At 37.7% G+C, this 14,348-nt stretch overlaps 3 protein-coding genes across 3 annotated transcripts in view; 2 read left to right on the plus strand and 1 right to left on the minus strand.

Annotated features, from left to right (window-relative positions):
• LOC113505945 (sine oculis-binding protein homolog) overlaps window positions 1-7,687 on the plus strand; it is a 35,038-nt gene extending 27,351 nt beyond the window's left edge. The window contains exons 3-5 of the mRNA XM_026888827.1: window positions 112-244; window positions 4,098-4,276; window positions 4,615-7,687. Of these exons, the coding sequence (XP_026744628.1) occupies window positions 112-244; window positions 4,098-4,276; window positions 4,615-5,886 (1,584 nt within the window). The 3' untranslated portion in view covers window positions 5,887-7,687. The remainder of the gene's footprint in view (window positions 1-111; window positions 245-4,097; window positions 4,277-4,614) is intronic.
• Window positions 7,688-8,335: 648 nt separating this feature from the next.
• Window positions 8,336-10,506, minus strand: LOC113505946 (guanine nucleotide-binding protein subunit beta-like protein 1). Its single transcript, XM_026888828.1, has 2 exons — window positions 10,234-10,506; window positions 8,336-9,813 (listed from the first exon to the last, which is right to left on the minus strand). The coding sequence occupies exons 1-2, from the start codon at window positions 10,381-10,383 to the stop codon at window positions 8,998-9,000; spliced, it is 966 nt and encodes a 321-aa protein (XP_026744629.1). The 5' UTR covers window positions 10,384-10,506; the 3' UTR covers window positions 8,336-8,997.
• A 455-nt stretch (window positions 10,507-10,961) lies between these two features.
• Window positions 10,962-14,348, plus strand: part of LOC113505944 (exostosin-2) — a 40,051-nt gene continuing 36,664 nt past the window's right edge. The window contains exons 1-2 of the mRNA XM_026888826.1: window positions 10,962-11,959; window positions 12,632-13,388. Coding sequence (XP_026744627.1) covers window positions 11,424-11,959; window positions 12,632-13,388 — 1,293 coding nt within the window. The 5' untranslated portion in view covers window positions 10,962-11,423. The remainder of the gene's footprint in view (window positions 11,960-12,631; window positions 13,389-14,348) is intronic.

The raw sequence follows: 14,348 nt of genomic DNA on the forward strand, positions 1-14,348 counted from the left end.
TTCCAAAACGTCTCTACCTTACCACTTTAGACCGACAAGATTTCCATCAGGGAAAAACGGATTCATCAATTCAAACTAAGCACTTTACACTTCTTTCCTTCAACATTTCAGGATTTCGCCGAAACAGCAATGAACGAGCTACTCGGCTGGTATGGGTACGAGCGGCTGGAGCTGCGGCGCTGGGCGGCGTCACGCGCGCGCGACGCCTCCAGCCCCGAACAGGCCAGCGAACAAAAGAACAAAGGTGGGTAGTTACAATGATCATAGAATATTGTTTTAACAAGAGCATATGACCGAATGAAAATAAAGACCCAGCTTAACTAGATGAATACGCCGCTTATGGGATCGAAGAATCAACCAAACTAGATGAATACTTCGCATACGGGACCGAATGACAGCTATTCTTTGACGACTATCAACTACTATTGACGACTTCCGTGGTCGAGTGGCGTACGCACCGGTTTCAAGGTGTCTGAGGTCCCGGGTTCGATCCCCGGTCGGGTCAACGTAAAAATGCTTATTTCTACATTGTCTCGGGTCTGGGTGTGTGCGGTACCTTCGTTGTATCTGAATTCCATAACACAAGTGCTTTAGCAACTTACTTTGGGTTCAGAACAATGTATGTGATGTTGTCCGCATTTATTAATATTATTTATTCTATATTAAAAAAAAAATCAACAAAACCGTTATATCCAGAAGTTCTGAGGTAATAAACGACCAATTGAGAACCTCCTCCTTTTGAAGTCGGTTTAACATCGAGTATTTATCCGTTTTGACTTCCCCTCGTTTTGTTTTACGTAATATGAATATCATATCCTAGCGATTCATATTAGATTTCTTAGAATACGAGCCCCCTCTGACGCAGCTGCATTTCTACGAATAAACGCGTTTCCGAACGCAACCCTCACGCGCATTCAGGGTAAAAATGGCGGCAAAGCGACCGCTCAGTGTGATGCCACAGATACAAATCTAATTCCTTTATTAACTCACTTTCTCGGAACTCCCACTGTTTATTATGAGTGATATGAATATTACATCGATAAACTTTTAATACAAATACCACGAAACACGATAAAGATCGCTGAGCAAGAAATAGAAGCAATACTAAAAGCTTCGTGCGCGATATAGGTACACACGTCGATGTTAGCAAACGAACATTATTTACAAATTTGATACCGCAAAGCCGGTTTACTATTCCTAATGAACGCCCCGCGAATACGTAGTATAAACAGGTACTATGTGATGTAGGTGTGCCGCAAGTGAAAATGTAGAACTCTGTGGTTAAATTGTGATGATTAGGAATGTATTACGTTACAATATAAAGTTACATAGACTCTAAATACACGCAACAATTTAGCACGAAATAGCACTCCGCGAAATGTTACTCCCGACTGTAATTATTTATGTACATACCTTCTAAACATATGCGATTAGAAGTATTTGTTTTGTTGGTAACTATTTACCTGCTAAATTAAAGCATAAGTACACAACACTGATACATATTGTAACTAATGTAAGTAGGAATCTAACCTTTTTTGATTGTAGATTTTGTTTAGGGGAATTAAAAAGGTTTTTCTGCCTATCTAAATAGATAATTTTATACAAAATCTCCCGTACTAGGAATATTAATACTTGTGTTGCGGCGGGTTTCACAAACGTTTCAGTACATGCATACAGGCACACAGACGCAGAACAAGCGTTTGTGGATTTCACGAACGCTTGTCCTAGGCAGCACGAATTCGCACTATGAAAACTTTGTGGAGAAGAATAGAAGGACTAAGACTTGGTATCTAGAGAGTAGAGAATCTACCACCACATGTTAAAGTGTTGATATTATTATGGTTGTGGAATCGAGAAGGTACGTCTCTTCCACGCCCGCACTTAAATGCACTTAAAACGTGGTGGCAAAATCTTTCTAAAACCTTTACAAGAGCATACAACAGTTACCTATAAACCTGGAATGATTCCCGAAATCAAACGTAGGTAACATCATTAGGTCATTACTTGAACGTGGAAAAAACGGGAATTAATAAAGACAATAACGAGCTATTATTTACTGGCCAGTATAAAGTTATAAATGAATCGCAGTAATGAGAAAGCCAGTGTTGAGTTACATGACGTGTTTTTTCGTCTATTCAATATCATTCGCAAATTAATTGGAGATGGTTACCCGAGCTTCGCTTACTGTTCCCAGAAAAGCATTTTTTATTATTTTACAACATGATATTCGCAGGTGCAACTTTAATTTCAATATTTTCAACTAACCGGATTTACTTGATTTATTTTTGTCCGATAATGGATGTGGTATCATTTTCTTTGTTGTCCGAATGTGTATTTTAATAACGGAAAATGTATCGCTGAGTTTATTTTTTGTTTGCTTCGAGGAAGTATAATATTATTTGTAGATTCAGTGCTTTATAAGAAATAATAAATGTTGTTGAGTAACTTTACCGTTTTTAGTATGTGATATTTGGTAGATAAATAAAGTACCTAAGTAAATGAGTAGGCACAGAAAGCTTTTCAGAGTTCGGTAAGTAGTTAGGATCTTAATCACAAAATTTTAGATTTGGTAGGGCAAGAGTAATTTAGAGTACAGTCTGGATTTTCAGTCATCCTTAAGCACATTCTGTAACAGATTAATCACAGTTTTTTTTCCGCATGATCGATGCCAATTTTTTATTATTTTCGTCTAGCAAAGCATTTCGTTGGTGAAACAATTTGCTAATTACTCTTATCAGGCGCATTAAAGCTCATTCAACACAAACGTACCTTTCTTGTAAGCTATAAAATCGCAGTGCTATTTATTCACCATACTATTTGGTACCTTTCTAATAAGGCACGTGAAGATTATTTTGTGTTTCTTAATATAGTAGGTATATATACCTACTTTGAGTAACATAACGAGGTGCCTATAAATTATTTTTTTTGTCACTGTAGATAATTACCTACTATAAATCGAAATGTTAGCAAAAGTCATGTATAGGTAGAATTAACAAATAGGTATACGTGAGAAATAAGTTGTAGAATATTGTCACCGTTTTTCCGCTCAGTTCTGAATGGCGACTATAGAGATTATTTCGAGACGATACGCAGCATTAATCTACGCAGAAATAACAATGAACAGACATCTTCGAACCTCTTGCCAAGAGACAGACCATTCATTTGAAAGTTTAGTAACGTATTTACACTTCCTTTTTGTACTGAATGTTTGTTGGTGTACGATCCAACTAAATAATACTAGACAGTACTACTAGAAATGAAAACAAGATAGTGAATGTTTAAAAATGTTTTAAATGTAGGATGAGGTATGGTCTTACGAAATAATATAATATTCCAGAACTGTCACGCAACGCCATCTAGTATCAAACTAAGCAAAGCTTGTGTTAGGAGTACAAGACAACTAATACCTAAACTATAATAAACATACTTATACATACACATTTTACGTTAATTACACTCAGACACAGAACAAATGATCGTGCTCATCACACAAGCTTTTGTCCTGGTTGGTAATCGAATCCATGAACTCCGGCATAGCAATCAAGGCCACTAGACCAACAGGCCAGTGAACACATCCTGGTGTACGAACTATCAAAAATGTTTAGAACAAATCTGCATTATTGATGTTGAGCTTATTTTATGTAAAGGTTTTGTCGTTTGTATGAATATTATATATTTCCCAATCTTCCCGTGTTTCGGAAGGCACGTTAAATTGTGGGTCCCGACTGATATTCCTACATCTTTGACAGTCGTTACAGATAGTCAGAAGCTGAAAAAAGTCTGACAGCCAGTCTAACCAAGGGGTATCGTGTTGCCCAGGTAACTGGGTTGAGGAGGTCAGGTAGGCAGTCGCTCCTTGTAAAACACTGGTACTTAGCTGAAACCGGTTGGACTGGTAGCCGACCCCAACATAGTTGGGAAAAGGCCAGGCCTAGGCCGATGATATTTCCCAATATCAATTCTCCTTGTGAAATATTCAAGAGCCATTTAAGATGACACAACTCTTTACAGATTTTGTTACTATTTTCCCTTGTACACGTTCCGCAGACCAAGTTTGTTATTCCCACTGCAACTCTCGTCTATCTCTGTTTCAGCAGACGAATGCTCGTGGTGCAACAAAAGCTTGCCGACGGAAGGCTCCGCGCTGCAGCACGCCGGCGCCACTTTCTGCTCCGAGCTGTGCTTCAGTCAGTCGCGCCGCGCCAACTTCAAGCGGGCCAAGACCTGCGACTGGTGCCGGCATGTCAGGCACACTGTGGCTTATGTGGACTTTCAGGTAAGAAGGTTACCTATTTTGGTAGAGGAATGTAAGGATGGGTATAATAGAATAGGAAAATGAACTAATATGCGATGTATGTGATCCGCGATAACTCGAAATTCAAAGAGATTTAATTTTTAAGGAATTTGCCAAGCAAGGATATTACCTACAAAAACAATTGAAGGCTTCCTACAAACAGAAACAAACATAGAATTATTTTTTTTGCAGAAGGTTAGGTTCACTTTTATTGTTGAGATGGAGTGTTAACATAAAGCGAAGAAAAGGACTTACTCATCGTACATGTACATAATTATGCATACTTATCCATACTTACCAGTACATTTATTTAATTTCAGGATGGTGCCACTCAGCTACAGTTCTGTTCTGACAAATGCCTGAACCAGTACAAGATGCACATATTCTGCCGGGAGACACAAGCCCACCTCGATCTCAACCCGCATCTAGTGAATGCGTCCTCCTCCTCCAACCTCATCACTCCGGAACTGTGGCTCAAGAACTGCAAGAGCCGCTCAGCCTCACCGGCTTCTGAACGCTCTGGATCTCCAAATCAAGAGATCAACCCCAGCAAAGCAAGTGCAGAAAAGACAGAACCGCAAAAGACACAAAACAGATCTCCGCTTCCACTCATAACTATTGCGCCCACGGCCAAACTGATGAAGCAGAAACGCTCTTCGGACGAAACGTTAGCTATACAGAAGTCCCCCGAAGCAAAAAAAGACATAAGAAACACAAAGATGAATCTTCGCAAACGAAGAACGTCAAAATGCTCGGCCACGGTGACGTCACAGACTGTCAGACAGAGGACGTCGACTCCGAAGGCACAGGATCTCAGGTTGTGCAGCCCGTCGGACGGGTCGTCGCCGGCATCCACAGTGGGCAACGCACTGCACTCGCCGCCGCACCCCATCAATCACCACCCGCCGCCGCCACCGTTCCCCCCGAACCCCATGTTCAGTATGCCTCCGCCTGTGTTCATGGACAACCACGACCCGCGGGTCCCACACATGTTCCCGCCGCGGCTTAACTTCATGCCTCGGCCTGCCTTCCCACTAGAGAGACCTCGGCTCCCACCACCACCACTCCTAAACTTCCCCACGCCGATAGGCCAAGCCCCACCTGTCACAGTATTAGTCCCATATCCTGTCATTCTCCCCATTCCGCTGCCTATTCCGATACCAATACCATTTTCGGCGTTCGTCCAGGCTCACTGCGCCAGCAAAGTGAAAACTGAAAGCAAGCCCGATGACGTGGAGGGACCCTTAGACTTTACAATGAATAGCGATAAAAAGAGAGATGAAGATAGCGTGGGAAACAATAATGAACCAAATTATGATACTGTACAAGATACTAGTCCAGTTTGTGAACAAAGCAACGAACGAGTTGAAGAGGACAAAATTGAAAGTGAAATGAATGAATCTGGAAATCCGGAACAGACCTTACCCAAGTTCAAAATTACTAGACTTGGTAACAAAATGGCAAAAATAGTAACCAAAAGTCGAGAGCCCTCAGAATCTACAAGACCTCTTAGAAAACGGCGAAGACTCGTGGAGGTGGCCACGGACGACGAAGCGCTCATTCCAAAGACAAGAAAAATAGTTGAAGTGTAAAGTTTTATCCAAATATTCTGATTTATCTTTGAGGCTTATACGCATAATGTCTTCTAGGCGCTAAACTATAACATACGTTTAAACGTAAAAATCATGCGAACGAGACATTTTGAAAGAAACATTCGCAAAATGTCCCAGCCATCTCTGATACATATCACAAACGCATGATAATCCGAACAGAGTTCAATATTCTTTCAGGTTGCTAGTCTTAGTTTTTAAGATGCTATTAAACTTTATGTCTTAGGTATTAGGGCGCACTGTAAATGTGATACTAGTAACTTATTACTTCTATGTATGTAAAATAAAATATTACTTACTTCTCTAACGTTGTTTTGTTATTGAATGTATGCTAATCTCTGATGTTTTGTTTTATTATTAAGAGATAAGTGATAAGTGTGTTCGTGAAGTGGAATCGTTTACATACATTCCGTTATCATGCAAATATTGAATGTGATAGCCTTTCTTCGTGATAGCGAAACAAACAAACAAGCCATTTGACGAGATAGGTCATGCTCTTACAATGTTTTGAAACATTATTATTGCTTTGATTACGTCGGATTTTGGTGCTAAGATTTAGTATCCGCTTCATGTAAGTATATTCAATAATTAAGAAAGTTAGTTTTTGCTTTGGCTATAAACGATTATGATAACTAATGGTATACCGATGGGCATGGGTATTTTAGTATACAGACTGGACAGAGAAGATTTAAGCGTTGATCCGCAAGCTTGAATTGACAAAAGATTATAGGCTCCTTTATTTTAAATCTAGGTTTTCTTTGAACTTAGCAATATTAACACGAATTACTTAGAAACTGTTATCCTTCAGAGAAACTCGCATTACATAAAAGAAGGCAATTTTTAGAATTGAAATTGATTAATGTACTTACGTTTCTTAATAACATCACCAGTAGGAAATAATATCTTATCACCAAGTCAATGAACTTTCATAAAAGTTTAATCTACGTAATCCGTCCTTTAACACCAGGCAACAGCTCAATAAATGTATCATTTCTTTTCCAATTTTCATCGATAACGCTGTGTCAATATCTACACACTGCATTATAAACAAACAATTTCCTAAAGTAGCTCTGCCTCTTTTCCCGTTAGACTTCCGCAGCTCAAAGTACTTTAACACGTTCAATGCCGCCGACACGCCTAGCGTGTTCTTGCTAATTTCTATAACTACGCCTCGAACACGCCAGGCGTGTCCTAAATGTTTTAGAGATATTACGAAAATTTGCCTAAATTGCCTTTTGAAATTTTCAGTACATAATCCTCTAGCAATAACCTAAGTATAAATGAGGTGGCCTCCGGAAAAACTCTTTTAATTTTTGCATTAAAAAAAAAGTGATTATGTAATGCCGAGAACACGCCGGGCGTGTCCACCTTTTCAACTTATCAGAAGTTGTCAACAGTTTCTTTCTTTCGTTTTTATACTTCCGTTATATTATATAGGTGTATTCCCACAAATGAAAACACGCGTAAAGTGTATGGTATATGGTATCACTGTCGTAAATAGGGAGATTTTGTGTTCCCAGTTAGTGCGACTAAAGTAATTGAAAGGGATGTAACATTGCCGCACAACTCGTTATCGTTATAGGGATGCCGCACAGCTGCAAAATATTGTGCATTATTTAGTTACTCCTTAATTACCTGCTTTTGACTTACAACAAATCCCTTCTTTGCTATTACACACAATACTTGAAGTGCGAACGAGAGTACCGATATGCCTACAAGTGTATTATGTATAAAGTATTTCAAAATGACTACATGTTTGCGATCTCTGATAAAATTACGATAATTACTTACCTAAAAATCTATTTCCAGCCATAATTCCAGGTTAAATTCACTACCGTATTAGAATCACCTTTATTCTTGCGAAGCGAAATGCGAAATAACTAATATTCATCGTTAAACCCGAGAAATAGACAAATTTAGAATTTAACTTCATCGACGTGCCACTGAACACGCCTAGCGTGTCAATGTTTAACTAGATGCAGTGCCGCCGACACGCCTGGCGTGTTCGCGTGAATTTATAGGGCGGCATCGCTATGAACTTCAAGAAAATTGTGGTGGCAGTGAACGTGTTAAAAAAAACGATAATTTTGTACATGTCATCACGGCCAAAGATTGTCTGCCATAATATGTACATAAATTCGATTTACTTGAAAGGCAGACGTACAAAAACATGTCATACATAACGAATTTGGTTCGCCTCGTCATTTGGATTATGTAAAAACAGATGTTCAATACCAATCCGCTGAAAAACAATGAATCATTCATAAATGTAGATTCAGGTGTCGATCACATGAAATCTAATAGGATAACGGTGAAATTTTATTAATGTTACCAAAAAACCGTTTTTGGAAATACAGTTACAACATCATGGAAAAAGCAAACTTAATCGCTTTTGTCTAAATAGTAGTGTAAGGTAAATAAAACGTGATTATAAAATTTCATAGGTTTTTAATGTCTCGACTTGAAAATCATCGCTAAAAACCATAAATGGAAAATATTGATTGCTTTATAACAACATGTTCTTATTATCTAACAGCTGGGCCACACAAGACAGAATGTATGCCTCTTTATTTAAATTTGTACATTTCTGAGATCCAATAAATTTACATTAATTAATAACATTATTGCATTCTATAAAATTATATTCTCAAATAATTAAAGCATTTGAATCCACATTTAATGCGTCGTAACAGTTAAAGGCAATACTGGCATTGTTTCATTTTATACTTCATGTTAAGTAGGTCGGAATTCTGTGGAACTTTAGCGATTCGTCAACCGGGAAACCTTATTGCCGCGCTCAAGCCAACCTGTTGTATCCTGGTGTGCGCATCTGAGTAACCTTATAGTTAAACACAAACAAGCACAGATAGATCATTAACCTGAATACATTTGACTACATTTAGCTCAATTTATAATAGTGTACTCATGCGATACAACAAGACTAACAGGCCAGAATGCAGTAACAACCCGAAAAAGTACCTTGATCATTACATTCTATATTTGACTAGAATGTGTACGTAAGTGAATGTTTTCGACTTTACCGCAATCTGAGCATGGTAATAATCTATAATCTACTGTATAAAGTTAAATGCATTATGGTTTGTTATTATACAACTCCCAGAGAGTAATAGCACCATCAAGACCTCCGGCTGCCATAATGTTGGCGTTCCAGAATGAAACCTTCTCGGAGGAATATACAACATCCTGTATAGCTTGCTTATGCTCAGTGAGCACTACGAGAGGGCGGAGAGAATACCAAGAAAATATGCGAATGTGGCCATCCCAACCTCCTGAAGCGAACACCTTTCCATCTGACCGGGTCTGAACTTTGTTTATACCTGGGTTTTTGATGGATATATCCAACTTGTGGGCCAAGCTTAAGTCTTTTCTTCCTATACTAAAGATCTGTATCACATTTGAGGTATTACCAATCATGCCCCTTTGCTGCTCCCGGTGGAAATCAACTGACATTGGACACTCTATTGTTTTCAGTTTGCTGATACATTGACTAGTGTTGAGATCCCACAGGATCAGCCATCCTGCTTCATAGCCAACCAGCAAGCAGGGTTGGTCACAAGGAAATTCTATATATTTCAAGCACATTGGATCTCCAAGTTTCAGTGATGCTTCAGGCTCAAGGCATCCAAGTTTTTCGCCCGAAAAATTATATAAGTTTACTTTTGAATCCTTGTCAGGTACATAGAGAGTTTCGAGTTTTGTGTTGGCTTCAAAGCGGCAGAAACCAGGGTAATCAGTGTCAATGAGGGTGTCCTCCTCATAGCCGCTGTTTGTTAAACTAAATACTTTGAACTTGCCGCCTTTTTCCTGAGTGATGAGATGGTTACTGGTGTGAATGAGGTGAAGAATTGGAGCTTGACCAACTTGAATCTTCTGCTGCACACGATTTGTCTGTAAATAATAAGTGGGTACATTTTTATATTTTATTCTAAAAAAGGACTTTGTTTTATTTTATAAAAGTAATAATATTAACAATTCCCGTACGAAGATTATAAATAGCAAATACACTCAATAAATTAATATTATAATGCCTATAATAATAACAAAAACATTACGTAGTTGCGTAGATACGCAAATAGACACAGGCATATTAAATAGAAACAAGTGAAAATAATATTCGTTGACCCAATAAAGCACGACAAACGCGATTTAGATTTGATTTGGCAAACTGTTCGCTCATTTCTAGGTCGCGAATCGGGGGTAGTAAACAAAAATGTCGCGCACTTAATGGAAGCCATAGGACACGTCATTATCGCCTTCTACGCAGTTGGTGAGGTGAATAATATATTTGGAATATTTACGTGATCTTACCTGAAGGTTGTATGCATAAACATAGCCGTTTTTCGAGCCGGCAAGTAACCTCTCGAGTCCACCGGGCATAAAGCTAAAGGCCAACGAATAAACAGGAACGTTATCCACATTCCTGATCGTGTAAACGGGGTCCGGAGGTAACAGTGCCATATCTGGTCAAGCTCGAAATCAAATTATTTGTCGGAATTGGTAAAATAAAATAATAACAAAATTAATCAAGCCATCAGAAACTCAACCACAACTACGCACAACACAAAACTGACAGAAAAACAAAAAAGTTCACTTCGTCACATTGAATACGTTCAAAACATTGTGCATTTATTGCTGCCCATTTTGTTGCAAAATAACGTGAGAAAATTATTGTTAAAATTGAATGACAAGATGTTTGTTGTACTGATAAAACAATAATCTTAGAATATATAATATGTAGTTCGTTTTGTAAGGTAAATATGTTTTTGCTGTTGTTTGTAGGTATTTGAGCGCACTTTTACACCAAATAAACTGATGTCAACATTTTTAATCTGTGGCTAGTAACGTCTGTTCTAGGGATGTACATAGAAAGGATTATTCGATTACGATTCATTTATTGTATCTAATGAGTAAACGATTTAATAAATCAACATGAAATTTTTAATGAACACTACCCACCTTGTTTATTTCTGTACGTGTTGGTTCATTTTTAAAGGCCGTAACGATAAATTCTCAAAAATTAACTGTTTCAAAGTTCAGTTTTTACCTTGCCTTGGCCTGATAAATATTCACATTTATTTATTACTCTTTACACGTATTCAAACGTATTATAGTGTTAACAAAAGGGCATTAGCGAGGAAAAATACTGATGCCATACAATTTAGAATTATGATGATTATACATACTATTTAACAATAATAGGTTATTAGAATAAATGAAGCAAACACCGACAGATTCAACACTTACACTCGAATAAAATATTCAGATTAAAGAGTAGTACAGTATATTCGATTTTAAATTGATTCAAGCTTTTGTACCCCCAACACTAATAACCAACCAGCAGTCTCATCTGTCAATCACTTCACTGCGTCAGTTTCTCTACGCGAGCAGTATTATCGTGTTTTATACTTTGATGATTTTTTGAATGAAAAAATTGATTCTACCTAATAATGGGTGCCATATATAAATTAAGAAGATTAATTTAATCCTCGAATTCACAAATGGCTGCGGAGACGCTTCTGAAAACGGGCAAGCATTCGAAGTATATATCGTATAGGAAAATCTTGTATCATAGGTTTTTCGTCGGCCTACTCTTGTTTATAGTGGTATCTTTAGTGTTTACAGTGGTGTTTAATGCATTATCCGGTAGTGCACCGCGGATAGATGTGTATCAAGCTGTGAATTTAGATTCTACAAGTGTCGAAGTGGTGAAAATCAGTGATAGTTCGGTTGAGGCGGGCGCTCGTTTGTCAAACTGCACGTACTGGGACTGTTTCGATGTGTATAGATGCGGCAGAGGTGGCTACAACTACATAACAATATACATATATCCATTAAAAGACTATCAGACTGAGGATGGGAATTCTATATCACAGTTTTCTAAAGAATTTTATATGATATTAGATGCTATAAAACGAAGTAAATATTATACGCCGAACCCCGAGGAGGCTTGCCTGTTAGTCCCTAGCATAGATACACTGAACCAGCGTAGTTTCTCAAAGCATCATGTGTCCAGAGTGCTGCAGACATTGCCACAGTGAGTAGTAAACAGATAAACTTGTCTAATATCTTATGAACAAACTCTTGTTCCAAACTATTAATAGACATGAGGTTAAAAGTTGAATATTCTGCGATGTTCATAAATATCTGTGTTAGATATAAACAAGTTACAGTTGAAACAATGTTGGTTGGAATAAAAAAAATCCTATTTTTTTTTTATTTTTTTTTTACTGAAATGTTGTTATATGAATCACTCAATATCATAACATCATGGAAAAAGACTTTTGTCAATAGTGTTTTGGCCGCATAATGAGGCAAATACTTGCAAACTAAGTTTTGAAACAAAGTCCATTAGTTATTTAGTATTCATATTGTAACTCAATATTATATAAATATTTTCAAACATTGGGGATTTATGTATGACTTCTTGACACGATATTTATGTTCTGCAAAGTGATTAATAATATAATAATATTCACAGTGATTAATAGCATTCAGAGTTATTGATAACTCTTAAGTAGCTAAAGAGATAGAGTTGAGTAAAGGTCATATTTATTTTTACTTGAATAAATAGATTTTGATTTTGTATTGTACAAGCAAGAGCTTTTGTTTCAGATGACTCATAATAGATCATATACATGTGTAAACAGGAAGATTGAGAAGTGAGTTGACAAATAGATATTGTTTTAACTAGTATTTCCTTCAACAGCTGGCACCATGGTGAGAACCACCTCATATTCAACATGCTGCCGGGCAGCGCACCCTACTACAACTCGGTGGTGGACCTCAACACCAGCAGAGCCATTATAGCAGGATCCGGGTTCAATACATGGACGTTCAGACATGGCTTCGACATATCAATACCCGTGTACAGTGCGGTCGCCGAGACAATAGACAGCACACAACCAGAACAGAAGAAGTACCTCATCGTGTCAGCACAGCTCAATATACCACACAATTATTTACAGGAATTACAGAATATAGCCTCGTCATCCAATGATCTGTTGTTATTGGAAAGATGTAAGACTGATGTTATGGATCACAGTAAGAGATGTGAATACACTACGGGTAGATTATTTGAGTACCCAAACATTTTGAAGGATGGAATGTTCTGCCTAGTTGTAAGAAGTGCCCGACTGACGCAAGCTATCCTTATGGATATTATGGCGTCACAGTGCATACCCATAGTGATTGCTGACTCCGTAGTCATGCCGTTTAACTCACACGTTGACTGGAATAAACTGGCTTTATTTATACCAGAGGATAATATAAAGAATTTAGTGAAAATAGTGCATTCAGTTAGTAATGAGCGGCGCGGGGAGTTGTATTGGCAGCTTAGATGGGCCTTTGATAGATATTTTGCTAGCATAGAGAAGATAACATTGACTGCATTAGAGATTATTAATGAGAAAGTGTTTGCGTTAGAGGGGAGGACGTATGAAGATTGGAACATGCCTGTACATTTGGTGAGTTTATCTTTTAATTCTATTTTATTGTTTCCAACCCCTGAAAATATTTAATGGACCATGAAATTGTGGCCGAAAGTCGATAACCGCCACGACTAAGCGACGTGTAGCGGGTTCGAAATCTGTAACAACTAATTATTTGATCCATAAATAATTATTTATTCAATGTATCGGAATTAAGGGGAAACTAATTCTATAATAATTTATAAAATAGAAAAAACGACAGACCGAAAGTTATCTTCCACGCGCGAGTCCGATTCCTACTTCGCCAAATCTTTTATGTTTCTCGCATCTATCCTCGAAATCCATAAATTCCTGCTTAACATCTTGAGTATTATTCCGTAAAATTTAAAGTCAACCTTTCTGTTCCCTATGTAACATAAACCGTTATTATATTTTTAGCGTCTAATTGAAATTCCATTACCGCAGGGCGTTTAATCAAAGTAATGGAGAGTACCTTCGTAATATAAGTGATTATAATTGTGACTCATACAATGAATGTGCAACAAAGAGGTTTCATATTAAACGTTAATACCCCTACTGTTACTGACATAATTAATCCGAACATAATGTTATTAGTGCGTGAAATATCTAAATGATAGGATTTCATGTTATTGAGGGCATTGATGCGTTAACTATCACACTGTGAAAGTATTTAAAATGTATTTGTTTTATGTGGTCGGTATTGTTCTCCTGACCGGATTTATTTCTTGACGGCCACTCGTTACAAAGTCGAGCCAACTATGCAGGAGATTTATAGTATACAGTATACAACCCATATGTGTTACTGAATGCAGGTGTCTTTATCACCTTACTTTTTTCACGATGAGAATTGAGCGTTCCTATGATCCCGAACTCGAATTCAGCTTCGAAACCATAAAATAACTTAACAAGTTTAAAGCCATGATTATAAGGTTCAAAGCCGAACGCTCTACAATTGCTGCTATCGACGAAAAGACT

Source organism: Trichoplusia ni, chromosome 27 (assembly GCF_003590095.1).
Source record: "Trichoplusia ni isolate ovarian cell line Hi5 chromosome 27, tn1, whole genome shotgun sequence".
NCBI classification, from domain to species: Eukaryota; Metazoa; Arthropoda; class Insecta; order Lepidoptera; family Noctuidae; genus Trichoplusia; species Trichoplusia ni.

Excerpts from the sequence above, each read along its gene's own strand:
- LOC113505946 (XM_026888828.1), bottom strand. The coding sequence starts at position 10,383 with ATGGCACTGTTACCTCCGGACCCCGTTTACACGATCAGGAATGTGGAT. Across the intron at positions 9,814-10,233 it reads TTTATGCATACAACCTTCAG|ACAAATCGTGTGCAGCAGAA; the intron begins GTAAGATCACGT and ends TATTATTTACAG.